The 27,087-nt window shown below is 42.4% G+C and overlaps 1 protein-coding gene across 1 annotated transcript in view; it reads right to left on the reverse strand.

The window, feature by feature from the left end:
* The window catches only part of NRL (neural retina leucine zipper), a 40,011-nt gene that overhangs the window by 7,175 nt on the left and 5,749 nt on the right, over positions 1 to 27,087 (reverse strand). The window contains exon 2 of the mRNA XM_068241974.1: positions 10,528 to 10,959. Coding sequence (XP_068098075.1) covers positions 10,528 to 10,959 — 432 coding nt within the window. The remainder of the gene's footprint in view (positions 1 to 10,527; positions 10,960 to 27,087) is intronic.

Raw genomic sequence — 27,087 nt, forward strand, 5'->3', positions numbered from 1 at the left:
ACTTAAACCAACTGGGCACTTAAACCCTAAGGGCCTGATTCACAAAGCGGTGCAAAGTGTTTGCACGCCCGTGAAAAGCCCTTTATCACGCCTAAACTCAGTTTAGGCGTGATAAAATGAAACTCGCGCAAAATTCCAGCGCGCAAAGTTTTGCACGTGCAATCGCACGGCGCACGGTGCAGTCCGCGCGATGCGCCCATTAAACCCTATGGGCGCTGCACGTGAAATTGCGTGTGATAAAGAACACAAAAAGTTTTGCGCGCCCGCCCCTCTCAGACTTCCTTCACTGAGAGGGGCGGGGGAGAGGCGGCGATGCGCCGCTGATAGACGGCGCTGAGAGGCAGGGCTGCAGCCGTTAGCCCTGCCTGAAGAGCAGCAAAATCTACGACCAAGTTGGTCGTTGATTTTGCAGGGGGGGAGGGGGGGTTGGGGGGTCAGGGACCCTCGTTTAGCCACGGGATAGCTGCGTTTTAGCAGGGGCACACATGCCCCTGCTGACTATGAGACAAGAAGCGAGATTTATTCTCGCTTCAGTGTCTCTTTAAGTACAACACATAGCTATGTTCACAACTACCGGTATATCCAACTCTAAATTTCTTTCCCCCATTGGATATGTAGCAATTACATCTTTGACCACACTGTATTTCTGGAAAATCTGTTAGTTCCTGTATCAGAAGATAGTAGTTTACATTTTAAAAAGGGAGAGGGACTTAATGTGAAAAAGAGTTTTTTTTCAAAGTCCTCAATAGTTGGAAAGGACTTACTAAATATTTTCCAATATTTTCTTATGGTCTTACTGATGTCCACATGAGTGTTGTATGTTGCTTCATAGAGTATCCTCTTTCCCTCAGTTCTCTGGCTTCTCTGTGTACTTTTACAAAACTACCTTCTTGAATAATCCCCTGGGAATAATCCTCCATGTTATAAATAGTGTACATTTTATTCAAATGGGACTCCAAAAGTTTGGTGGTTTTAATTGTCATATGGATTTTCTCAGACTGACTGCAAGGTGTATTATCCCTAACGTCTTGGGGAGGAAAGCTATAGTACTGTAAAATGAAATTAGAATCTGTCAATAATTTTCCTCCACCTTTTGTTACTTAAAGAGGAGATGTCAGCTATATTATCTCAGAAAAAAGCCACATTTATAAGTAGTTAAATACTTGCTCAACTTACGTAACATATGTATTGCACTATCCACATTTTGATTTTAGTGATTTTTCTATAGTAAAAAAAGAGAAAATCCTTTTTAGGATTTTCCATTTTGACTGTGTCTATCTTGAAGCCAATCCTGACATCATTTCCTCCCTTACTCTGTCTGTGTATCATTGCCGGCCCTCCTCCCAGTCTTCAGACACTCCCACCCAGCTCTGCAGTAGAAAGTGCATTGTCTCAGCATTAGAAATATTGGCCAATCAGAGAGGAACAGAGTTGTGGGAGGGGAAAACGGAAAGGAAAGAGGCTTCAACCAATCAGGCTGCATTAGTTTTGTCTGAGGGGAAAGCAGATGTACCAAATAAGAGCCAGGGAAACTGTGGAATGATGTTTCATGGAGAAGAAAAGTAAGAGTGATCTTTAACTTTTGGATTGCCTGGTTAGCATCCTTATTACTTGTTTACCAGATAAAAATAGAGAATTGATTTTTATTTTATGCCTGACAGTTACACTTTAAGAATCCAATAAGGTGTCGATTGCATGACTGCAATAAAGAGTTAATTTTATAAATATGTGTTTGTGATATTGTAAACAGGTTCTTACAAGGTCTTTTGTGGCCTTGCCCTGCCCACATGCAAAAAAAATGTTAGTATAGCGCTACCAACATTAAATATGTTGGACAAATTGTATATCATTGTAAAAGTGTGCCCATAAACACATTTGCATTGGTTGACACAACGGTTTCAACAGGTAGGCCTATTCAGTAGACCAATAGGTCTACTGCTCCAGTCACTCACTCCAACTTCCTCTTCTCTAACAGGCTGGCTTCACTCCCTTAATTGGACAGCATCTTTCTTCATTAATCTCCAAAGCTCACAGCACTACCTACATTTTGTACGCCATTCCCTCTTCAGAACTCCCAGCCCTTCCTTCATTCTTGCTTAACCCTCCTCTTATGCTAGCTTTTCTGGTACTGTCAGAACCAACCTGAAAACAGGTCGGTTCTGACCCTAACACAAGAGGAGGGTATTAAACTGCTTTTTCCATTTTCTTTCTCTCTGCTGGCTTTTTTTACTCCCTCATTTAATCAGGCAGTCATAATACAAGCTCTGTAAAAACAGCGCAGGAGATTTGGTTGCAGCCTGCACCACTGTAGGCCACAATTGGAATTACTTCTATAGCAGTGCTCAGTGAGTGATTTGGGCGTCATCAAAAGACGGAGAACAAATTACTACAAAAACACTGTAATTCGTCCGCCAACAAAGCCAAATTACATCTTTTCCCTACTATCCATGGTGGCATGGAAGGGGAATAGTAATTAATGGCCCAGGGTCCGTTTATCAGCTTTAACATGCGCCCAAACCTCCCGACGGCCGATTCATAGGTAGGCGTCATAACACCAGTAATCACCTTCTGTGGACCCTACAGCCCTATCTAGTTATTTTCCTGTCTCATGACTCCCATTAGCTTTTGAACTGCTGGAACCAGTGGAACTGCACTTTCCACTTAAACAGTGCTTACTGAAGTTGCTAATGGCCTTCTGGTTGTAAAATCCAAAGACCTGTGCTTCCTACTCCTTTCTACTATTTTACTATGTTCCATTTTACTGCAACATACTACTATGGTCTACCAAAAAGCAGGCTGGTACCTCTCTAATCGCTGATGAGCTCTGAAGATCAACTCATCCACCTCTACTCTGACTCCTCCATCTCCGCTAACGCTGCCCCCTCTTGCCAATCCCTCCACTGGCTACCAATTACTAAGAGGAACAAGAGCTAAGTACTAGTGCCCATACACTCGTCAGATTGGCAGCAGATAGATAAGAAATGCATCTGATGATCTATCTGATGCGTTTTTAGAACATTTTTTACCAGGATAGAATTCCAACAGATTTCAGTTTGAAATCTATTGAAATTCGATCTGATGGCATTTTTTTGCCATCAGATTTCCATTAAGGCCAATGCAAACTGATAAGCAATCTCTTCAGATCGACCTAAATTTTCCATTTGCAATCGATCAATCGATCGATCGATCGGGATCGATCGGTCGGTCAGAAAATCGGCTGAGTGTATGGGCTGCTTTAATCTCTCTTACAAAGCTCTCCAAAACTTGTACTCTTTAGACATTTCATCACGTATTTCCAGATACCATCTTGACTGCAGTCTGCAGCCTTCGGTTCTCACATGAAATCCTCCTACCCTCCCTTTGGGTCACCTTGTCTCACTTCTGCATCCAAAACATTGCAAAAGTTTCACATCTTTTTGTTTTTCATCCACCATGCTCAAAGCTTTGAAGCCTTCAAACACACTCTTAAAAAAGCACCTGTGCTTACAAGCTTACAAGACTTGATGCATTAGCACAGCAACAACTAAAGCCCCTCCTAGAACCAAACTATTACACAAACATAATGGTGTAATAATGTAGTGTACAAAACTAGCAACCAGATTCCTCTGTGCATTGGAAAATAGATAAAATCCATCAGTATTCAGATGTCCCATGTGCCCATTAATTCATAAGCTCCAGATAATAAGCGGATTGTATGAACTGTGCTGCATCAAACAATGGTGCTCAATATTAACTCATAGACCACTCTAAGCCAAATCACCAATATCACAACCAAACTACAGTACAATAGCATCTTGTTCTAAAAAAAAAATCACTGCCTATGAAAGTGCAACAAAACATAAACTATCTAAACAACTAAAATAGCAGGACACACAAGTCAGCATATGTAAAACTAATATGGTGCTACGTGTTAGTAAAGGTCTCCGTCTCACAACTCCTTTATATCTTATCTCAGTGACTTTAGTTGTACTTGTAGGCCAGCATTTCTTCTCTGGTCTGTATACTTTACTGGTGGTATCCTGACCGTAAGCAGAGGATGTGTGCAAAGCCTGACCATAGAGGAGAGACACATCGGGCTATACATTTCAGGCCCTGGCGCTACAATTACCTCCCTCTGCTTCCTCCAAGACAGCAACTCCTCCCTGATGGCATGGAACATCTGATCCCCAGAATGCTGGGCATGTGTTGCAGCGGTGCCACATCACTCACCCGCTCTCAGCAGATTAGAGATGGGATCACCAGACACACGTGAAGTCATGCTTCCTGTCTGATTACAGCGGCACCTCATGTGACCCTGCAGCACGTAATAGGTCACATGAGGCACCGCTGTAGCCAAGTATTTAAAAAAAAACAATTGCAGGCTAAGCGTGTGTACAGCCTGCACTATGTTTTCTGTCAGTTTCCAGCTTGGGACTGCCCTCTGTGCATGCACCAACCATTGAGTCCCACACAGGGAAACAGAGGAGCAGTGCTGGACTGAGAAGATCTATGGCAGTGAGGTGACTGCAGCAACTGTCACTAAGTCTAAAGGTGCTCATTAACAGTACAATTTTTAGTGAACCATCCTATTTTTAATAGATTTTTCAATACATTTTGTACGAAAACAATAGCTGATGAGCCCAATCAATCCTGAATGATCACATTATCGTCTTCTTGAAATATTGGTGGCTTGACACATTTTTTCTCAGATACGATTGCAACTGCCTTACATATTAGGCATAGTTTGGATCCTTTAAAGCTGCAAATCACAGGTATGGAACTCCAGTCCTCAGGGGCCATATCCATGCCGGTGTTTAGGATGGACTGAGAAATATAGAAATGTGTAATACTTGATGAACCACACCTTTCTTGATTCAGTCCCATCAATTAATTTGAGCTGTGCCAAAAATGTGTGGGGACCTCGGCCCTCAAGGACTGGAGTTCAAAGCCCTGCTGTAGATCAAATATATACAAGCTTTTTTTTAAATCTGAATGATCTTATCGAAAATACGATCGTTCACTAAAAAGTGCACCATTAACTGGGACTGTAGGATAACGGATGGCCAGGACAGCAACAGCGGAGTCTAAATACAGGCCAGAGAGAGCATTGCAGGTAGGAACCCTTCTACAATAGAGATTCAAATCAAATCATAAAAAGAATGGTGAGATTTTTTCTAGCACCATATCATTTTTGTGTAGACTGAACATAGATTATCCTGATTTATATTGTATATACAGTACTTATTTCCACCAACATAATTGACTACTTTAGTTGTATTATGTAGTTGTGTTAATTTCCTTTCATATAGATAATCAACAAAACATGTTTGTTGGGAAGTATATATCATAGCTCATGACCAGGACCGGCTATAGACTGCTTGCCGCACGAAGCAACACATTGTAAGGAGGCACAGATGTGCAGGTATGCATTAGAGCCTTCTACAAAAACATAAGCGTTCACATACATGTTATCCGAGCACGAGCACACGTGTTTGTTTCTGTTAGGAGGAGAGAGCAGACAGAAGGAGGAAATCATTGGCTTCACTCATTTTTGCACTAGTCAAACCCCCCCATGCAACCCCCCAAAAAAGGAAGCGCTGAAGGGGATGTGATGAAGATATCCCTGATGAAGTAATTTAAAGTTGAAAGCGGTGGGCACATCCAGCATAAAAAAGCCTTTATTTGAAAAAGTTTTAAAATTAGTGTACAAAAAATACAACAGCTACAGTTGCTAGGAGAGCGAGAGAGGGACAAGCATGCACAAGAAAGTCGACAGCTGTTTCGCACTCCTCTAACGAGCGAAATTTCAACTGCGCCTAAATGTGTTATTTTAGTAGAGATAGTCAGTGGCATTCTGCTACAATCTTACAAAAAAATGACTGGCTATATTTTCACTTTGTCCATACGACGAAGTCATGCTGTGTTGCTGCCGTTCTGTCTATGGCAGGGGTCCCCAACCACCGGGCCGTGACCCACTGCCGGTCCGTTGGCAGTCTCCTACCGGGCCACGGCGTGTCTGGCCTCTCGCCCCTCCCCCCGCGGCCACCGCTCCTGTTACCTTATGAGCGGCGGCCGCTTCCTTCCTTATAGTCCCCCAGGCGCCGCTCTCCTCTTATCGGCAGCATCTTACAGCAGCGCGTATTGCGACTGCTGTAAGAAAGGGAAGGAAGCGGATCAGCGGCTTCCTGTAGCGGCGATATGCATCACCGTTACCATGGGAACCGCTGACGCGCTTCCTTCCCTCCTTACAGCAGTCGCAATACGCGCTGCTGTAAGATGCTGCCGATAAGAGGAGAGTGGCGCCTGGGGGACTATAAGGAAGGAAGCGGCCGCCGCTCATAAGGTAACAGGCGCGCGGCCGTTTGGGGAGAGGGGCACTACCTACACACCCACCCATACTAGGGCGCTCCACTGGGCACTCACCTAGCTATACTGGGGCGCCATACTGGGGAACTATACTAGCCATACTGGGGCGCTATACTGGGGCAAAATACTAGCTATACTGGGGCACTATACTGGCTGCACTGGGCACTATACTAGCTATACTGGGGCACTATACTGGCTGCACTGAGCACTATACTAGCTATACTGGGGCACTATACTGGCTGTACTGGGCACTGTACTAGCTATACTGGGGCACTATACTGGCTGTACTGGGCACTGTACTAGCTATACTGGGGCACTATACTGGCTGTACTGGGCACCATACTCGCTGTACTGGGCACTATACTAGCTATACTGGGGCACTATACTAGCTGTACTGGGCACTATACTAGCTATACTGGCTGTACTGGGCACTATACTAGCTATACTGGGGCACCATACTGGCTGTACTGGGCACTATACTAACTATACTGGGCACTATACTAGCTATACTGGGGCACTATACTAGCTATACTGGGGCACTATACTAGCTATACTGGGGCACTATACTGGTTACACGGGGCACTATACTGGCTATACTGGAGCACTATACTGGCTATACTGGGGCACTATACTAGCTATACTGGGGCACTATACTAGCTATACTGGGGCACTATACTGGCTACACGGGGCACTATACTGGCTATACTGGAGCACTATACTGGCTATACTGGGGCACTATACTAGCTATACTGGGGCACTATACTGGCTACACGGGGCACTATACTGGCTATACTGGGGCACTATACTGGCTATACTGGGGCACTATACTGGCTATACTGGGGCACTATACTGGCTATACTGGGGCAACTATACTAGCCATACTGGGGCAACTAAACTCCCTATCTCCCTATACTGGGGCAACAACCCCCCCCCCCCAACCCACTGCATATGACACTGTCCACTAGGTCACGCATCGCCGACGACCCCTCCCCCCTATGCCCCCCCCCCCCCCCCCGTCTCCAGAGAAAAATTTGGTCAGAAAGCGGTCCCCGAGCCGGAAAAGGTTGGGGACCCCTGGTCTATGGGACTGCAGTTTCTGAATAGGCCCCCTACTGTGGGTTTTCCTGACTATTCCTGTGTATGCTGCCTTTACAGGTAACTGTGAGGAGGTTAATTACCTGGTCAGAGTTGTGACAGGTAGGTGTGAGCTGTCTTCTGGGCTCTCTGCATTCTAAAGTAGGTTAGGACAAATTGTGCTGAAACACACTGAGCTGTAAGTTTCTTTTGAACCAGCTAATTACACAAACATTCACTGGTCAACAAACATACTTCAGGAAAAGAAAAAAATGTCATTCTGATCGCTGCAATGACTGCGCAAATCTAACTGGGAAGCGATCAGAAAATCAACTGCGCGAATCTTCCCGATTTGCCTGCGTTTCTCACGGCTGTTCCGTGACAGGGGCCTCATTGTAATTAGAACTGGCCCTACAAATGGTTTCCTATGGAGTAGCAAAAGGTAGTTGTTTTTAGTGCATTTTGACATGGGCAAGCATATTACTATGGTAACACGCGTTACGTTACTACCACACACTGCACAGGCCCCTTATCTGTCTTATGTCATGAATTAGCTCTCGTTATCTGTCTTATCTCATAAAATAGCTCTCCTTATCTGTTTTATCTCATGAATTATCTCTCCGTATCTATAAAGTCTTCTAAGTGTCCAGCAAGCAAAAAAGTATTAAAAATAAGGCGAGAATATCATAGTTAAAGGGAACCTGAAGTGAATGGTATATGGAGGCTGCCATGTTTATTTCCTTTTAAATAATACCAATTTACCAACAAAATCAAGCCACCCGGAGTGGATTAAATAATGTGAAACCATGTGACGAATGTGCGAAAGGGAACACTGCATCCGCACAGGATATGCTCTGCACACACTGCTGTACATCCCGCATAGTGTAGATCCAGCCTAATTGTCTTGAATACACAGACCTACTTTTTGTACTTTTTCAAATACACATTTAACCAATGACATGACATGCCTCTGTTTGCACTGTGTTTGTAAAAATTGTAAAATTTAAAATATGTGCAAACATAGACAAATAAGAAGTATGTTTTTTCATAGGGGATTCTCAGCAAGGCTTTTAGTCTTTATAAAGATATTTCCTAAAAAGGATTTAAAGGGAACCCGAAGCGAGTAAAATTATTTAAAATAAATAAACACTGAAAATGAATATTACATACTAACCTCACCATCAGTTCCTTTCAGAAACTCACCATTTTCTTCTTACAGTGATCCCTTCCAGTTCTGACAATATTTTCTCAGGACTGAAATATACCAGTTGCTGTCAGTAAGATATTAGCAGCTGTCAGTTACAACTGAATGTGCAAGGTACGAATGTCCATGTTTCCCTATGGCTCAAGTGGGCGATGTTACAGTTTAACAGTGTGCTGACCAGGAAGCTGTTATGGGTTAATGGCCATTTTCAAAATGGAGGACGGAGAAATCCATCGATCGCAGTGGACAAATGGGACGCAGGAGAGGAGAAAGAGATTGAGGAGTAGACTACACAGGAGGTAAGTATGACTTGTGTATGGTTATTTTGACTTTTTATTTTCAGTTCAGGTTCTCTTTAAGCAATGATGCTGACCAGCCTCCCTGCTCGCTACACATTTTTTTGGCAGTTGGACAGAGCAACTGCCATTCACTAAGTGCTTTTGAAAATAAATAAATCCCTGATAATTCCCAATGAAGAGATGGACTAGTCCAAAACTGTCGCTTCTGTGAGATTTCTACTACCTACTGTAAGTGACAGCAACATAGGAGAAAATAAATGTATGGCTCATTTTACCCTGGAAAAAAATTAACTTCTTGTTTGTATGTGTTTGCACATATTTTAAATTTAAAACATTTTCGCCATAGTGCCCCTTTAATTATCTCAGGACACTTCACATATACCGGGAAGAATGAATTAATAGAATAATCAGCAAAGACGGTATATACAAAACATACTGATTTCCAGTGGAACTATTAAACTACATGCATAGTTGACCCTAATCTGGATCTGAACTTGGTTCCTTCCACCAATGGGTCTCTCTGCAAATGACCATGAACAAGATTTCCTCACTGGCATAGTTGGGTGACTATGTGTGATGATGCTGTGTAAGAGCAGGGAATAGAAATTGAAACTACTTTTCCTTGGTAAACCACATGAAGACTGGAAGTATGTAATCGGAGGGTATGTTCTGTGTGATATATACTGCTAAAATATGGGACGCAGTCCATCCAAAGTATCTGGAGATCACTAGCTTTCCTGTCAGTGACTAAAGCTATTTATCACATGAATTGACTAATGTAAAGACTTGGAATTAATCACTAATGCTGCTGGCATGACTATGTTAATTTCCAGGTTGCGTACCATGTCTTTGCTTGGTAACAATAATGCTTTTTCATGGTTTTCTTTGCTTGTTTGAGATGTTCCTCTCTATTTGTTTACAGTGCCTAGCATCTTCATCTGTCTATCTTTACTCTCAGTCTCTTATTATTAGCGGATTAAGTGATCAGTGACATGTCCGGCTTTATGGATATAACTGTACTGACAAATCCTGTCACACAGAGTAGCAACACCCAGTGTCACATACAGTACATATGTCCTTATGTGCTACATGACCAGGCCTGCAAGACAAACAACAACAATTTCATCAACATCAAAGACAAGAAGCAGCACTGCTATGTTTCGTGGGGCCTTTTTCCAATGCATGAGTTTTGATCTGATTTTTAAAAAAGCATGCAATTTGCCGATTCCAAGGACACTTGCTTTTACAGGCAAATCATGGTTCTTCCTTTTCATCACTTGCGTTGCAATGCAATGCAATACTTGTTGAATTACAGTGCTCTGCCCTCTGCATTTTTGGTGCATTTGCCATCTAGTACAATCGAATTGGGCTTTCCAATCACGCCACAATCGAGTCAAAATTTGCACGGGAAGTGCAGAGGGAAAACTATTACATTCTCCCCTGTGCATCTGATTTGCAGTAGAAATAAAAATCTCTTAAAGTAGTTAACAGAAGTTGCAAAATGTGGTCCTAAAAAAATAAATATTTGGGGCAATTGCAAAGCTGTAGAATGGTTGTAAACAAATGTATTCTGTTATTCTTTGTACTATTTTATGATGTCCTCACCTGATGTTGCTGTAGACTCATATCTTCTGGACTTAGCAAATAACCACCAGGGTGAGTATTGTGAGGGTGCTGTCCCCCAGTCCTGTATCCCCCCTCCATCCCTTGAAGAGTAGGTGCCCCTCCACCCATCAGCACCTCAACTGCATCTTCTGGAGTTAGTGCAAGTCCTTCCCCACCCATCTGCTGCTGTAAAGCTGCCATCCAATAAAGCTCTTCCAGACTTGGGCGAGGTGGTCCTGCTGATTCAGAAGGGTCGCTGAAGGTGGGTGACGGTGGTACCGAGCTGCATGGAGTAGACCCTAGAGATGGAGGAGCAGCTAGGCGTGTTGCCCTTGGTTCAGGCGGCTCTCTCTTTACCTCAAACTTCATCAAGTCAAAGTCATTGAGGTACTCAAGGGCCAAGGGAGTGCTGGGAAGATCTGAAAGAGCCATCTGTAGAAGAAAAAGAATGTCAAATAATGAATTCAGATGTGGTGATGTGGATGTTAGTAACAGTAATGGTATTATTGCCTGTATAGTATATGCTGCTTCAATCTCTTGGAAAAAAGAAAAACCTAGGTTTATACTAAAGGAAAGCTATATTTTTAATTCAAGTTTTTCACAGCTAAAACATTTGTTCTTTTTCAGGAGGTATTAAAAACACCTAACAATGCGTAAAAATTCTCCTAACACGTAATAAGCATCATCTGGGAAGTGAAGGTTAAAGTGAACCTCCGGACTAAAAATCTACTCAGCAGAACTGAAAAGGCTTGGTGCTTCTTTAACAGTTTCACAGCATCAGAACTTTGTTTTTCTTACCAAAGCATAATTTTTAGCTGCATTTTTATCTAAGCTCCACCCATCAAAGAAAAAAAGCCCGGGCTTTTTTTCCCTGATGCTGTGCAGAGCATGATGGGATTTCCTATGTTGTTATTCACGTTGCCTACCAAAAAGATGGCTGCCATCATAAAATCAAACATTGGCCTGTTCTTTTAAAACAGTGTGGGTAAGAGATTATATTACCTATCTATTTTAATTAACATAACTAATGTAATTTAATGACAGTATGTTTATTTAGGCTGGAGTTCCTCTTTAAGGTTAGCAAATTATTACACAGTTAGCATAGCTGCTGGTTAAATAGATCAACTCCCAGAAGCCTTGATATCCTAATCCCACCTTCTGTATCCTGGGATAATTTTTTTGCTCATCATTAGAAAAGAGTTTCAACCTCCTTACATTTTGATTATGTTTATTTTCCTGTTTAGGATAATATGTTTTCTTCCTGCCCTAACAGTAGTAGTGATGAATCTCTCTCACATGGACTAAGGCTAACGAGATAATTCCAGTACTGGCCACATGAAGCATATGATTTCAGTGCACTTGGTTTGGGCACTGGTGCATATTTAAACCACCTGCAAAAGCTATGGAGCTGTTATTTGAGTTCCTAGTATTGCAGTCAAAATAACTTCAGCAATCAGCACCTAAGCATATTAGGGTGAAGGGTTGGGAGATTGGGTGCCACAGCTAGAGCCAAAGTTATGGATTAAGATGAAAAAATGAAAGTATAGTTTAGTGTTAGGATATCACCAGGGTGGTAAGGTTATATGGTATATGGTAGAGCAAAGGTTAGCTTAAGGTCAGAAGGTTAAGACTAGGCGTCAGAAATGAGGATGAAGTTGAGGGGGCTTAAGGCTAGGCGATACGAGGAGATCTTAGGGAAGAAATACGTTATTTATGTTGGGAGGCTAGAGTTAGGCATCAAAAAGGATATGTTTATCAGGGGGCTGTTTAGGGTTAGATATGATAGGCTCAAGTGCCAAAACTGACAAAAACAACATTACATACCCTAAAAACACAGTAATGCAGTACCAGCTCTCAAACCTGCAGGACTGAATCAATATACATCCCTGTCCACATGCAAAGTCACCCTCTGTGACATTGGCCTCGATTCATAGAGCACCGTATGGTAAATGTAAAATGCTCGGTAAATCACCACATTCAATATTTTAGACGTTTGTATGCTAATTCATAAAAATGTTCACAGGTGCGGTAGAATTTTGGCAATTTACCGAAGCCCATTGACAAAAACCTGTTTGGTAACAGCAGAGCTGTGTGAGTTGTCTGTATTATTACAAGCTGTTATCCATGCAGAGACAGCATTACAATAGTAAGAGGCATCTCCACATCCCTTTAGATGTACATGTTTGTTATACTGCCTCTGCTTGCTCTGAATCTCTCCATTAGTCTCCATTAGTCTTTCTTAATATTTTATTTAATTGCCACAGCTTAGATGAACTTCCAGGAGACATTAGACATGCCATGCAGTGGTGATTTCCCCACTAGCTCCTCCGCATCTTCAAACAGGAACCTAAATGGTTTAACGGCCGCAGGGGAATCTGCTTTTCTTTCTTTCTCTCTATTCACTGTCTGGGGGTAAAAAGCTAGTTCCGTCTGAGAAGGCATCGCGACCTATCAAAATCCGATCATCGGGACTTGCAGGAAACAGGAGCCGTTTCTATTGGCACTGTTCCTCTCAGTCATAGCTTATCCCTCTCTGCTTGTGTGAGTCACGCTGGCTTCCCACAGACTCGCACAGTTTCCGCTCTCATTGCACCATATTGGAGGTGCCGGTAGAATTTCAGGCTTTTACCGCATGTTGTAGTCTTTATGAATTGACATTTACTGACATTTGCTGGTATGTGTTGAGGTATTTACCACACAAGTTGGCAATTTACCTAACTACTTGGAAATTTCAGCTTTTCCTGCAGTAACAGCCTTTATGAATTGACGTTTTCTTGAGCGCTTGGTAAAGTCAGCTGTTTTCTGCATTACCGAATGCAGTAATGCTTTATGAATCAAGGCCATTGCTGCAAACTAGAAAAGTGTTATTTTTACTTGGCTGGAAGAGTGTGGAGACAGCCCTGTATGAGTCACTTAGCAGTCCATCTCAGAGTTGTAGAGTTGTAAAATCAGCGTTTGTAAACTTTTACCTGCTGACTGAAAGGACTAAAAATTCAAACATTCATAGGCAATAATTATGGTCCAGTAAGGCAAGCCAATCAACACCTCCCTGATAAGACATCTATCAAGCACTAAATGAACTGCAAGCTTTGTTTCACTTAGTGCAACCATCAAAACCACAGTGCTCATCTCCTGCCTGCTCATACAGAAATTTTCTGACATGTCCATTCACAGTTTAAATCGATAAAATGTTGATAAGATGTCCAAGATCAATCAAAATAAATCAGTTGTATTAGTTGGAGGCAATACATGTCCAGCAGATTTTATCAAAGCGATCAAACCAGCTGAAAATAAACATTATGCGTGTGCCTCACTTTTCACTATATGCCAGATTAAAAACAAACAAAAGTATGAAATATAACAAATGAAATAAAATATTGTGCATTCCATTTAGGTCGCATTCACAGTGCCACGTTGCGGAGCAGCGTTCTAAAGTCATATAACGCAGCTTACCACACTACAATGCTAATCCTATGGGCCATTCAGAGTGCGACGTTAATGTCGCGTTGAAAAATAGTGTGTTACCTCTCAACGCAGATACATTGCAACTTTAACGTCGCTTTAAAACGCAACGTCCCACTGTGAATGCGACCTCAAATTCAGACAAATAGTACACGCCTGGCTTGGTGGACATGGATAGCATATGCACACTAGCCCCACAAAACTAAATTGAAAGTAACTTCACTGAATGTAACTTAATGATTAAAATTGCATATCCTACCTAATAAAACCCCTGTGTCTCTGCGTCCCATGTCCCTGTGTGTGTGTCCCTGCATCTGCGCTACTGTTCATGTTCCGCAGGGACAGCCGATGTTGGGACGGGAGCAGGATTGCAAGGGGGCCGGCAGGATATGTGTGCGCGCGGTGGCGGCACGCACACGCGGTGGGCATGTGCATGGGTGCTGACAGGTGGCAACGGTGACAGACCTAGAGCGCCCGTTATTAAACAGTATTTTACAATATTCATTTATAAATTATTTAGTTAATGTTTGCCTGTTGTAACATCTTTTCTCATACTAATTTACATTCTTAAATGTAAATTAATGTAAAATGTAGCTAGATGTCTGCATGCTAGATACAATTACCTAGTCAAATTCAACAGATCATCTCCATCACTTGATCAAGGTGTCATCTCCCTGCATCTAGCAGTCGCAGCTGTGGATTCCCTTTACCACATACCACACCAGAAAGCTCTAAGGATGTGGAGGTGTCACAAAAAAGCTGTCAGACCCAGAAACTAAGCGGCCATCAGGGGGCGTCGCTGAAGCGGATGGCTCATGGGCAACCCAAAGTGCCCCTCTTTATTTCCCTCCAGGTACAGGTGCCCCCAATATAGGAAGCCAGGTATGGGTCCCCCCCCCCAGTATAGGTAGCCAGATATAGGTGCCCTCAGTATACTAACCCAGGTATAGGTTCTCTCAGTATAGGAAGCCAGGTATAGGTGCCCTCAATATAGTAACCCAGGTATAGGTTCTCTCAGTATAGTAACCCAGGTATAGGTTCTCTCAGTATAGGAAGCCAGGTATAGGTTCTCTCAGTATAGGAAGCCAGGTATAGGTGCCCTCAATATAGGAAGCCAGGTATAGGTGCCCTCAGTATAAGTAACCCAGGTATAGGTTCTCTCAGTATAGTAACCCAGGTATAGGTTCTCTCAGTATAGTAACCCAGGTATAGGTTCTCTCAGTATAGTAACCCAGGTATAGGTTCTCTCAGTATAGGAAGCCAGGTATAGGTGCCCTCAGTATAAGTAACCCAGGTATAGGTTCTCTCAGTATAGGAAGCCAGGTATAGGTTCTCTCAGTATAGGAAGCCAGGTATAGATGCCCTCAATATAGGAAGCCGGGGTCCATGAGTAGCAACGGTGGTCCAAAGGACAGCGTGACTCTCACTATGTGTCAGTCACTATACTGGGGTTTCAGGAGCTAAACATATCATTAGTGCCATCAACACTGTTATACAAGCAAGGCTTGCATTGTGTACATATTGCGAGTTGGGCTATGCATGCAGGGGCATAACTAACAATCACTGGGCCCCCCTGCGAACTTATGCCTGCTAATTGCCAATGGCACTCATCCTGCCCTGAGCACCTGCGGGTTTGTAGCGCACGCTATGCTACTCTAAAAAAGCATGTTAACTTTGATAAAGTGTGCTATCTTTGATAAGGTGTGATATCTTTGATACGGTGTGCTATTTGTCATATCAAAGTTTAGTGAATCAACCCCATGGTGAGCAGATAACTCATACAGAATACCGACAGATGAGTGTGCTCCCAGCCTCAGCTTATTACACTCACTCTGTCCATCTCTGATGGAGCAGAATTGGCTCTGCAGACTTCTCTAGCATCACTACAGTACAGAGCACATGGGGAGGGGTAGAGAGGTTGGGGGCTGGGCGCTGCACTCAAGAGCCTGCTGCACACTGAATAGGCACTGTCTACAAAACTTTGTATGATACCTTATCAGTGGTTGAGCAGACACAGTCTTAGAACAATTGTGCAGAGAGCAGAAAGCTTTTTCTCTCTGTACCCTTAGTTGTCATTCTCTCAGGACAGGGAAAAGAAACTTCTCCCCCCACGGGGCCCTCTGTGGCTTCTGGGCCCCCCTGTGGCTGAATCACTTGCAGGAGCTATTGTTAAGCCTCTGTATGTATGCAACGCACATTACATTGCTTGCCTCAATACCGGTAAGCCTCAATCAGCTGTGCTTCTCTATAAACCTTAAGTTTATTTCTTGGCAACTTTGAGAGGCACTGGCACACCATGAACTTTTTTCTTTTTAAAACCTTACATATATGTAATATGCATTTTCCATCAATGAAAGACTAGACAACAGGGCAATAAAGATATATACATCTACTGGTATAAATAGAGATATACATCTACTGGCTCTGATTCATCAAGCTAGGAACAAGAAATCTGGAACAAAAGTTGGCCACCAGTTACCGACAGCAACCAATCAGGTTTAAGCTCCAGAATAAAATTAGGATAAAGGCTGCAGTAGCAGCACTATTGTTATAAGGCCCTTACTACTAAAACAGTCAGGTTATACTGTGCTGTTCATTTACATCAGTCATAATCGGCCAGTCAGGGAATGGATGCAGCAAGCAATCTTGGAGTATGGTTTGGCACGAACACCCGCATTTGTGGCAAATTTTTTGGGTTAGGTGAAAGGTGGAGTTTCTGGCCCTGGTCACAAGTGAGGTCAAATTAGTGAAATGTACGGTAATGCTAACGAGCAAATGCTTTTGAATTCCACAGATGCTAAAACAGAACTCAAACAAAATTCCTAATGATAGACCACTGCTGTAGACAACCAGATTAGGTATTTAGCAAAAAAGACATGAGAAAATCATGCTGCAATAAGAAATGGCTTAAACAGGATAACTGCAGAGTTATCTAAAATTAGTACAGAACTTCATTTAAAGCGGCTCTGTAGTAACATATAGTAGAATGCAGTAAATTATTCAGCATATCCATTTTTATGTTAATTTTCCTGTTCCAACATCAGAAGCACTATAGCTATATACTGCTGTATATTGGTATGTAGTCCTGCCCTCCCAGTGAAGCTTAGTCTAGGCTGTTTAGCTATGCAAAATTCTCCTCCCAGAGCATTTTGGGAGACCAGGTATGTTTTCTACTAACTTCAGAACTGTCAGTAAACGAACATTCTGCAGAGTTGCACCTCACAGGACTAAAGATGTTATCACCTGTGATAAATTTCAGAAAGTAAATCATGGTTAAGAAACATCTGACAATAGGCAAACACTGACTAAATCATTTATAACTGAACATTGTTAAAAATTAAGCTATTTTATTCAGTACATTATTTTTGCTACGGTTCCTCTTCAAAAATCAATTTGTAAACATGTAATTTAATTTTTATCTAAGCACACCATTACTTTTTCAGGCTTAATTCAAAGTGATTAGAGTCCTTAAAGTACCCCTGAACTGAGAGGTATATGGAGGCTTGCATATGTATGTCCTTTTAACCACTTCGCATCCAGACCTTGTTTCCCCCTTATGGACCAGTGCAGTTTTGACATTTTAGCTATGTCCCTATTTAATCAGCAATAACTTTATCCCTACTTATGACACCGAAATGAAATTTATATTGTTTTCTTCAAAACAAACTAGACTTTCATTGTATGGAATTTTTTTCCCTCGAACATTGTTTTCTATGCATATTAATAGGAAAAAGAGGGGGAAAAAAACACATTATTTTTCAGTTTTTACCAATTCCAGTTTAAAAATAAAAAGCATTATTGCACTTTATCACAAAACTTAAATTACGTTCCTGTCACAATTTATGGTGAAGATATTTGATTCTGAAATAATGCTACAGTGTGTATTTTTCACTATGAACTGAGAAAATAAAAGTATATTTAATGGTAAAAATCTATTTTATTGGCTCAGGGAACATATATTCCCCTTCACCAATTAGTGTTGCAACAGATAGTGCAGGAGGTTTTGCACAGGAGCAAGCCCAATCGTGCACAGCTTTGCTTCAGCTACATGACTTATATCTACGTCCTTGTGGCTTAGATGAAGTCACAGAGGAAGTAGATATACTGTAGTGGTGGAAAAAGTGGTTAAACAATTCCAGTTGCCTGGCAGTCCGGCTAATCCCTTCGGCTGCAGTAGTGTCTGAATCACACACCTGAAACAAGCATGTGGCTAATCCAGTCAGACTTCAGCCAGAAACAGCTGATTTGCAGGCTTGTCCAGGGTCTATGGCTAAAAGTATTGGAGGCAGATGATCAGCAGGACAGCCGCGCAATTTGCATTGTTTAAAAGTAAATCCCTCACAGTTCAGGTATGCTTTAAACGCTGAAGCTCCTAGAGAGGGATGCTGGTGCCTGTCCGGCTCCTCAGGCTGTTCAAGCTTCCCTTCTGGGTATATAACAGCATTTAGCAAACTGGTAAGGGGTCAAAATATCTCTAACTGTTCACAAATAGTTATTTCCTGGCACAGAATGAATCCCAATGGAATAGCCTGCAAGATATTTGCCTAGTCAGCAGAAAAAAACAGCAGATTAAATCTCCTGATGAACTGAGGGCCGGTGGTGACATCCTTTGCTTTATCTACTACAGCTTATAACATTCTGTTACCTGTGAATAAAAAACTAACAAAAAAAAAATTAGAATATCGTCAGTTTTTATTATCGATTTTAAATTTTGTTATGATTACTACATTTTTATGAGAACAATAATCTGCCATAATATCTCAACAGAAATTTTATTTTATCTTCTGTTCTAATATTTTCTTCTAAAATGTGTTTTTCAAGTATTATTGCTGTTTAGTTACAGCCAAGTCCATTCAATTTAAAAATATTGTTCTTTATTTATTTTGCATTTTATGCTGTTGTTTATTACTTTTTATTTTACTGATGACCACGACATGTGGCTAACTTTTTTTTTCTTACATGTATAACTCTGAGACATTAAGTGCCATGTCTATGTTAAATGCTGAATTTTTGTAGTTAAAATTCTAACAAAAAGAAAGTAAAAAACAAACAATTCATTGTAAATTCATAGCCATATACGGTACGTTGAGAAGAATACCTGTTGAAGTTAAACCAAGGAAGATTCTTATTGTAGTTACACAGTGGTCTAGATGTTGCTATGTTAATAAATTGAAATTCATTTCCAGTTGTGAAATACTGGTTAAGAAAATACGTTTATTCACTGCAGACAACATGTTATTTGTAGTATAATTGTAAAAATACAGTACAGATGGATTAACCATACTGCTAGAGCGGAATCGTCGCTGGTAAGTTCGCAAACACAGACTGTGAGCTCCTCTAAAGGTGGCCACACACGATACAATAAAATGATCCGATTTTACGGCAATTCGATAAAAACGATCGGATCTCCCGAAAAAATCGAAAGCTTTTTTTTCATTCGACTGAAAAATCCGATCGGATTTTCCCGTTTTTTTCGATTTTTATCTATCTGGAATGCCAGATATTTTTCTTCAATTTCTCTAAAGATTGTATGGTGTGTGTTAGATTGTCAATTTATTAATATACACACCCATGCAATTTTCTCAGAGTTTCCAATCATTTTTAGCATAATTGGGGAAAAATTGAACATAGGTGTGTGGTACATTGGTCATATTTTTGAAATGTTACAGTCAGAAAAGTTGATTGCAATTCTTAAATTGAACAGATATTTAAAAAATTGTATGGTGTGTGGCCACCTTAAGGCAATGTTTCTCAACCCTGTCCTCAAGTACTGCGAACAGTGCATGTTTTGTGGAAATCCACAAAATTAATTAGTTAGTTAGTTAGTTAGTTAGTTAGTAAGTAGGTAGGTAGTTAATCAGCTCTGCTGATATACTATTTACCTCACCTGTGAATGTTTGTGGTTTTATGCAAAACATGCGCTGTTGGTGGGCCTTGAGCACTGGTTTGGGAAGCCCTGCTCTGAGGGACAATTTGTGGCATGACAATGTGACATTTTGATAATAACCATTGTACAGACTTGCCACTCAGCTAAAGAGACTAGAATGAACAGAAGAAGTCCCGTGGTGACATACTGCAGTGGGAACTACAATTGTGACCAATAGAGACCTATAGAGATGGTCGATGAGATACAAATAACTCTGACTCTGAGTTAAAATCGTCAGGAAAGTGCATTTCATTGGCCCAATTCCAAGATGCTTGCAAATTTCTTTACATTTGCTTGCAAGTCGGAATTATTTGCATCTCTTCCACCATTTCAAGTGCCCAGCTGAGTATTATGCTTTTTAGCGGATTGCAGAAAATGAAGGAGCTGATGATGGGAGAACTTGTACTTCCACTTGGGCAAATATCTACTGTACAATACTTATCTTTAGGTAACATAGCATTGTGTCATACAGAGATACAGGACCATTGCATGGGAACATCACACAAATACAGTACACTTCAATATGACTGTGAAAAAAAGAAAATATGGTCTCGGGATGTAGGAGATTTCTACATTTTTCTACCTTCAGCAATGCTGAATGGCTGAGCATAAGAATCAGTGGCAGTAGCTATAGGTTTGAATCTCAATTAATGACATTGCCTTCCACTCCTACATCTTCCTCAGCACCCAGCTTTCCATCCCAAAGCTGTTGGGCGCTAAAATAAAACCCTCCAAACCTTCCCTAAGTCCAGTGATGTGTAAGTATGGCATGACTGGTGGCTCTTCTGCTTCTCCCCTATAGACCGGTGGACATGACTGCTTTCCATCATGTATTGCCCTGTGCTAACCCTCAAACCAGCATGCCCAAAAGATAACGGCCCATATGCAATTAACTTTTTCTCCTAAGTTATCTCCTAGGCGATAATATTCATATTCACTTTAAAATAACTTTTAAGGATTTTACAATTAAAAAAGCACCCATGGGCAAATATTGTTCAGAAAAAAAGTTGTACCTGCCTTGCATAAATACATGAAAATAATGTGCCCCTTGTAAATTTAGCACTCTGTTCGTGGCAAGGTGCACTTAACCTCACTTGGTCAAGCAATCATGGACAGAAAATGTACATTTGGTTTACAGGTCACTGGGAATCTTTAGATGCACCTAGGGGCGTGGCTTCAAGATGGGCACATCTAGAAACACTTTTCCAAAGCCATCACCACCCCCCACGCCAATGTATGTTCAATATATATGACTTAAAACATGCACTAGTTTGTTTAAGGATGGCATGCTGTCTTGAAGCTTGCCTACCACGGCTTCCAGACACACACAGCCCAGGAAATTTTAAGGGCTCTGCAGGTTTAGGCAGATTCATGCCTGACATTGCACAAGCTCAGAGCCGGGACAAGGTCCTCTAGCACCCAAGGCAAAGACACCAAAGTGTGCCCCCCATCCCTCCCACCCAGTTATCACACACTGATTGCTATTAGACTAAGAGGTGCCCCAGGGCCTCCAACACCTTATCTGGCTTGCAGTCACTGCCATGTATCCCCTTTTCTTATTTCTCTCTGCTTCAAACACAATAGGAATATGATAGCTGAGTGAGTTGTGCGCCCCCTCCTACACTGCGCCCTGAGGCTGGAGCCTCTCTCGCCTCTGCCTTGGTCCGCCCCTGCACAAGCTCCAGTTAGGCAAGGTGTTGTGTTTCAATAGTACTAGTTTGCTGGCAGCACTGAGCTTTGGGAATTTCAAAATGTACCGTGTCTGGTGGTCAAAGTTAATAAACCTCATAATGTTACATTTTCTAATTGAATACTTAGATCTCCATTAGCTGTTGGAAAAGGGCAGGAAGGTGTCTGCACATTTCCAACTGTTGTACATGGTCACTGCTTGCTTGGCAGAAGTGCCTGCTCCCTGTGCTCTGTGGCCATCCTTATGCATTCTCAAGGTGCCCATACATGGTACAATTTTTCATTTTTTTTATTAGATAATTTAGTTCGATTATTCCGTTACATTGAATATAAAACATTTTCCAGCATGTCCGATCAGATTTTTCTAGAAATTTCTTGATCGAAAAAAAATATTTTCGACTTTCATTCGATTCGATCATTTAGATCGAATAAACGAGAAAACTGAACGTTTTTATTGGATCGTGTATGGGCACCGTTAGGCCCCGTTTACACTTAATCAGTTAGTACGCGTTTTTTTTCTTCTCCATAGCAGTGCATTGTATAAAAGATTTTCGGTTAAAACGTGTTAAGTGTGAACTGTGCCATAGGAAAAGATGGGCATTACTTTGAAAATCAGTTGTCCTTTCAGTTATAACTGAGAGCTACTTTAAGTGTAAACGGGGCCTTACAACTACCAGGACCCCTCCTGCTTATTATTGCATAGTGTATGAAAACATCGGGACCTTCTCATACCATCATTGACTTCAATGGAATGCAAATTTGGCTCCTTAATGGCTTTGAACATTGGTAGCAATGCAAGTTAAGCCATTGTGCTCATACTTACCCACCTCAAAGTACAGAAGCATTTGATTGGTCCATTTCCAATCTGCATAAATTTGTGTAAAAGTAGCATAACATTCGCATCAATCCATGATAATGCAGGATCTTCATTTTCCTCTGTAACTTAGTTATGCAAAAAAAGAGATTTTGCCCTTTAAAATGAAAACAGTGTGAGCAATTACCCACCTACACAAGAGATTTGCAAAATGTTCTCTAAAAATATATCTCTTCTAAAGCTTACAAAGTGCTATGCAACCAAAACACTGGCTGAAATTAACAGTAAATACAGCTTCACAACACTATATTACATTTTGTATGGATGACTGGGAAGTCTTGAAAATAGAAGCAGAGAATTTCATGAACTGAATATTACAGCTGCGCACAAAAGTGGGGCTTTTCAGCAGGACACAGGTGGTGGGCTGGAACTGCTCATAGATGGAAGCCTGGAAGACTAACTGTGGCTCTGATAATTTGTGCATCTGACTATATTCTGCCTGTGATAGCAATTATCACAAATCACTTTGTACTCTTCTCAGTTCACAGCAAAAACTTAGATGTGTTAAAAAAAAGATGCATTTTCATTACCTGTTTCTGAAAAGATTTTCAAATTTCTGGTGGCTGACTGGAACATAAAATACCGTCACTTAACCTGGAAATACAATGCAAGTTACTATGGGCCTGACATACGAAGGCTAGAGAGCAGTGGAGAGCCCCAGGAATCCCGCAAACCTGCACTGATTTTTTTTAAATTGCCTGGTTTTGGGAAAGGATAAAGGTCTGTGACCCTAATTTGTGTCATATTGGGAATATGGAGATGACCCATACAAGATAAGTGAAACATTTGTAATATAATTACAGTGTCCTGTAGCATACATGAAAAAAGGGGCGCTGGGAATTTGGGCACCCCAAATATCGGCTAGTAGATTACATTTACAGATATTCTACTAAAATGAAGTGCAAATTAGAGAAGACAAATAACATTTATATTGCACTTTTCTCCTGGCATACTCAAAGCACTTGAGCTACAGCCACTAGGGCATGCTAAGCACGCAGCAGTACCAGTGTTAGGGAGTCTTGTCCAAGGTCTACTGAATAGGTGCTGGCTTACTGAACAGGAAGAGCCAAGATTCAAACCCTGGTCTCCTGTGTCAGAGGCAGAGCCCTTAACCAGTACACTATCCAGCCACTTATGATTCCAATATTTTACCACAGCTAAACCTAACCCCACTGTCACTGTCTACCTATGCCTAATCAACCCCCTCCTAAGCCTAACCCTAACCACTCCCCCTTCTATACCTAACCATAACCACCCCCTCCTATGCCTAACCATAACCACCCGAAAACAGTATTCACACCGCCACTCAACGGGACTTATCAAAAGTAGAAATTTTATTGGGATCTTATTGACTCATATTAAGTCAATAAGATCCCCCCCCCCCCCCCCCAAAAAAAAAAAAAAACACCAAACCTCTTTAAAAACCAGAATGCTGGACATACCATCAGGAGCGCTCCCGACAACACCACTCACTAAAACCTCACATTCACGCACACATTGATCAGCAGATCATATATAATTTGCATGTGTGTATCTCTTGGCAATGAACTGTTGGCTTGGCAATGAACTGCTATTCCATCAAGCAGCGCTATGAGTCAACAAAGTTCACCAGTGACCAGATCAAAAGCAACCTTTGTTGTATGCAGGACGTTATCACTTGAATAGCTGAATTTCACTTGACCATTAGCATATGTCTGAAAGGCCTGTGGCGGTTAGGCTACGTTTCCACTGTGCTTGTGAGACGCGATGCCGGCAAAGCTGTGACGCGTCTCGCAGCCGAATCCCTCTAGCCGTGCATTGCACCGCTATGGGATTCGGACGGTATTATGCTGCAGGCCGTCAGATTTTTACCCAGGCACGAATTCGGATGCTCTGCATTAACTTCTATAGGCTGTCAAATTGCGTCCGAATTCATGGCCAGGTAATCGGCCCATTTTCGCACGAGTGGAAACCCAGCCTAAGTTCAAACAAACGGCCCAGCTAGTGCCACAAATGTCCGTTGGACCTACTCCGGGCGCAGTACACATGCCGCCAGTCTGCAACGAAGCATCTTCTTTCTTACCAGTATCCTGTAGTCGGACACTTTGTATAGCCGGGGTGTCCCGCTGGCTTGCAGTTACCTGCATAACAGGGTTTTGCTTGGCGCTGCAGGGACAAAACCACCACTGGTTAGCCTCGCCCTCTCCACGTGGTGTCTAGTGGGCCTCTCTCCTGCTTTCCAGCATCCAGGTCCACGCCCACATACGCGTTACGACTACTGTGACGTAGGCTTCATCAGTGTGAGATCGCTGTGGATGCCCTGGTTTTTCTAATTTTCTGGCTTTACACAATTACAGACCAGCCCTCCCTTTTGGGAACAGTGGGTGGAACTAAGGTTTCTCTAAAGGACTAGCTCACTGGTAGTCTTTTTTCTAATTATAACCACCCCCTCCTATGCCTAACCATAACCACCCTCTTCTATGCCTAACTCTTACCCCACTCCCCTGCTATAATTGATATTTGTATGAGTGTCTATAGTGGCGGCCAAACTTGCGCAGCTTTCCTGTGCTCAAGTTTCCTTCTTACATGCGGAGGCTTAACAACCTTTTTCTAATAATTTTGGACTATAAAATGGATTTATTGCATAAAGACTTCACTGAATGTGTGTACCTGATACTGCACGAGTACAAACACTAATTCACAAAACTTTCAACAGGCCTTCTATGTTTTTGGGCCTTCTATGTATTATCTTCACTGTCCATGTTACCAATATCTGATCTAGTGTATCTATATACCCGAAAATGGTTCTCATTCCTTTGCTTACTTACAGTGGGTATAGAAAGAATCACCCCCTTCAGAATATGCATACACACAAAAACAAGCAACAGACAAAAAAATCGGAAACACTGGGATGACTAAATGATCACCCCCTGTGTCATTACTTAGTAGAATCACCTTTTGATTATATAGCAGTCTTGAGAATCTGTGCAATATTTTCCAACTAGACTGTGCAATATTTGCCCACTCTTCTTACAGAACAGTTCAAGCTCAGTTAGAGTGGATGCTGACCAGTGGTGGACTGCAGTTCTCAAGTAATTTCACAGATTTTCAGTAGGGTTTAAATAACACGCGACACCCATGCTAACCTTGCAATAAAAAACACAAATATAAGTAGATAAATACTACTTCTACTTACATAACAGATGTATTGTGCTATCCATGTAATGATTCCTGTGAATTTTATAAAGGAAAAGCAGAAAATCCTATTCTAGGCAGTGGCCATTTTGCCAAACTAATGCTGACATCATATCCTCCCTGACTCTTGTTTTCCCCCCTCCCTTCTCTTGCTCATTGTGTATTCATTAGCTGCCCTCCTCCCAGTCTTCAGACAATCCCACTGAGATGTATATTAGGAACTGCACTGTCTTTTTTTTTTCTACTCCAATCGCTGAGTCACATCAGCCTTGCTTGTAAACACAAGTAAACAGAGGTGTTTTAGATAAGAAGCTAGGCAGGGAAATAAATGTAAGAGGAGGAATATTATTATAGATAAAAAGAACTCCCAGCATTCAACTGCTTGGCACCGACTACTAAAGAGCCAGTGCTCCTTAACCCTCCTGGCGGTTAATTGATTTTGCCAAATCGGCAGAAATACATTTTTTGTTTGTTTGTTTCATGTAAAGCTACCAGAGTGGTAGCTACATGAAACAACACTAGAGGGCGCATGTGTCCCTCTAGTGCGATAGTCGCCAGCATCCATAGCAAACAGGGGAAAGCGTATATAACGCGTTCCCCTGTTTGGCTTTTCCTGTCGCCATGGCGATGATCAGAATGACATCATGGACATCAGCCGACGTACTGACGTCAGACGCCTCCGATCCAGCCCTTAGCGCTGCCTGAAAGTCATTGGTCCGGGCAGCGCAGGGCTCTGGCGGGGGGGCCCTCTTCCGCCGCTGCGTGCGGGCAATTGCCGCAGAGCGGTGGTGATCAAGCTGTACGTGCGGCTAGCAAAGTGCTAGCTGCGCGTACAGCACTTTAAATGGGGCGAATCGCCCGACCTGGGGCTGAGATATCCTCCTGCGCGGCATAGCCCGAGCTCAGCTCGGGCTTACCGACAGGAAGGTTAAAGGACTTACGAGCCCAAATGTAAAAAAACAGTATACCTGCATGATTTTTGAAGGAACGGAGGACGCCATCCGCGCCCTCCGTGCAGTTCCGCCGGGTCCCCGCTGCTTAATTCCCCCTGGGCCGGCTCCCGACCCCACAGCCCGGTCAGGCTCTCCTGCCTCCACAAAAATGACCGCCGGAGGTTGCCACGGCTGCGCAGTCCCTCCCCGATCCACGCTACAGGCTGTCTCCTGTAGCGTGGATCGGGGGGAAGCCCTAGAGCTGCGCAGCCGCACTCGCGTCTGTGCGGACTGCGCAGCCGCGGCAAGCTCCGGCGGCCATTTTTGTGGAGGCAGGAGAGCCCGATCCGGGCTGTGGGGTCGGGAGCCAGCCCGGGGGGGGAATTAAACAGTGGGAACCCAGCGGAACTGCACAGAGGGCGCGGATGGCATCCTCCGTGCCTTCAAAAATCATGCAGATATAGAACTTTTTTTTTTTTAATTTGGGCTCGTAAGTCCTTTAA

Source organism: Hyperolius riggenbachi, chromosome 1, assembly GCF_040937935.1.
Source record: "Hyperolius riggenbachi isolate aHypRig1 chromosome 1, aHypRig1.pri, whole genome shotgun sequence".
Taxonomy (NCBI): Eukaryota; Metazoa; Chordata; class Amphibia; order Anura; family Hyperoliidae; genus Hyperolius; species Hyperolius riggenbachi.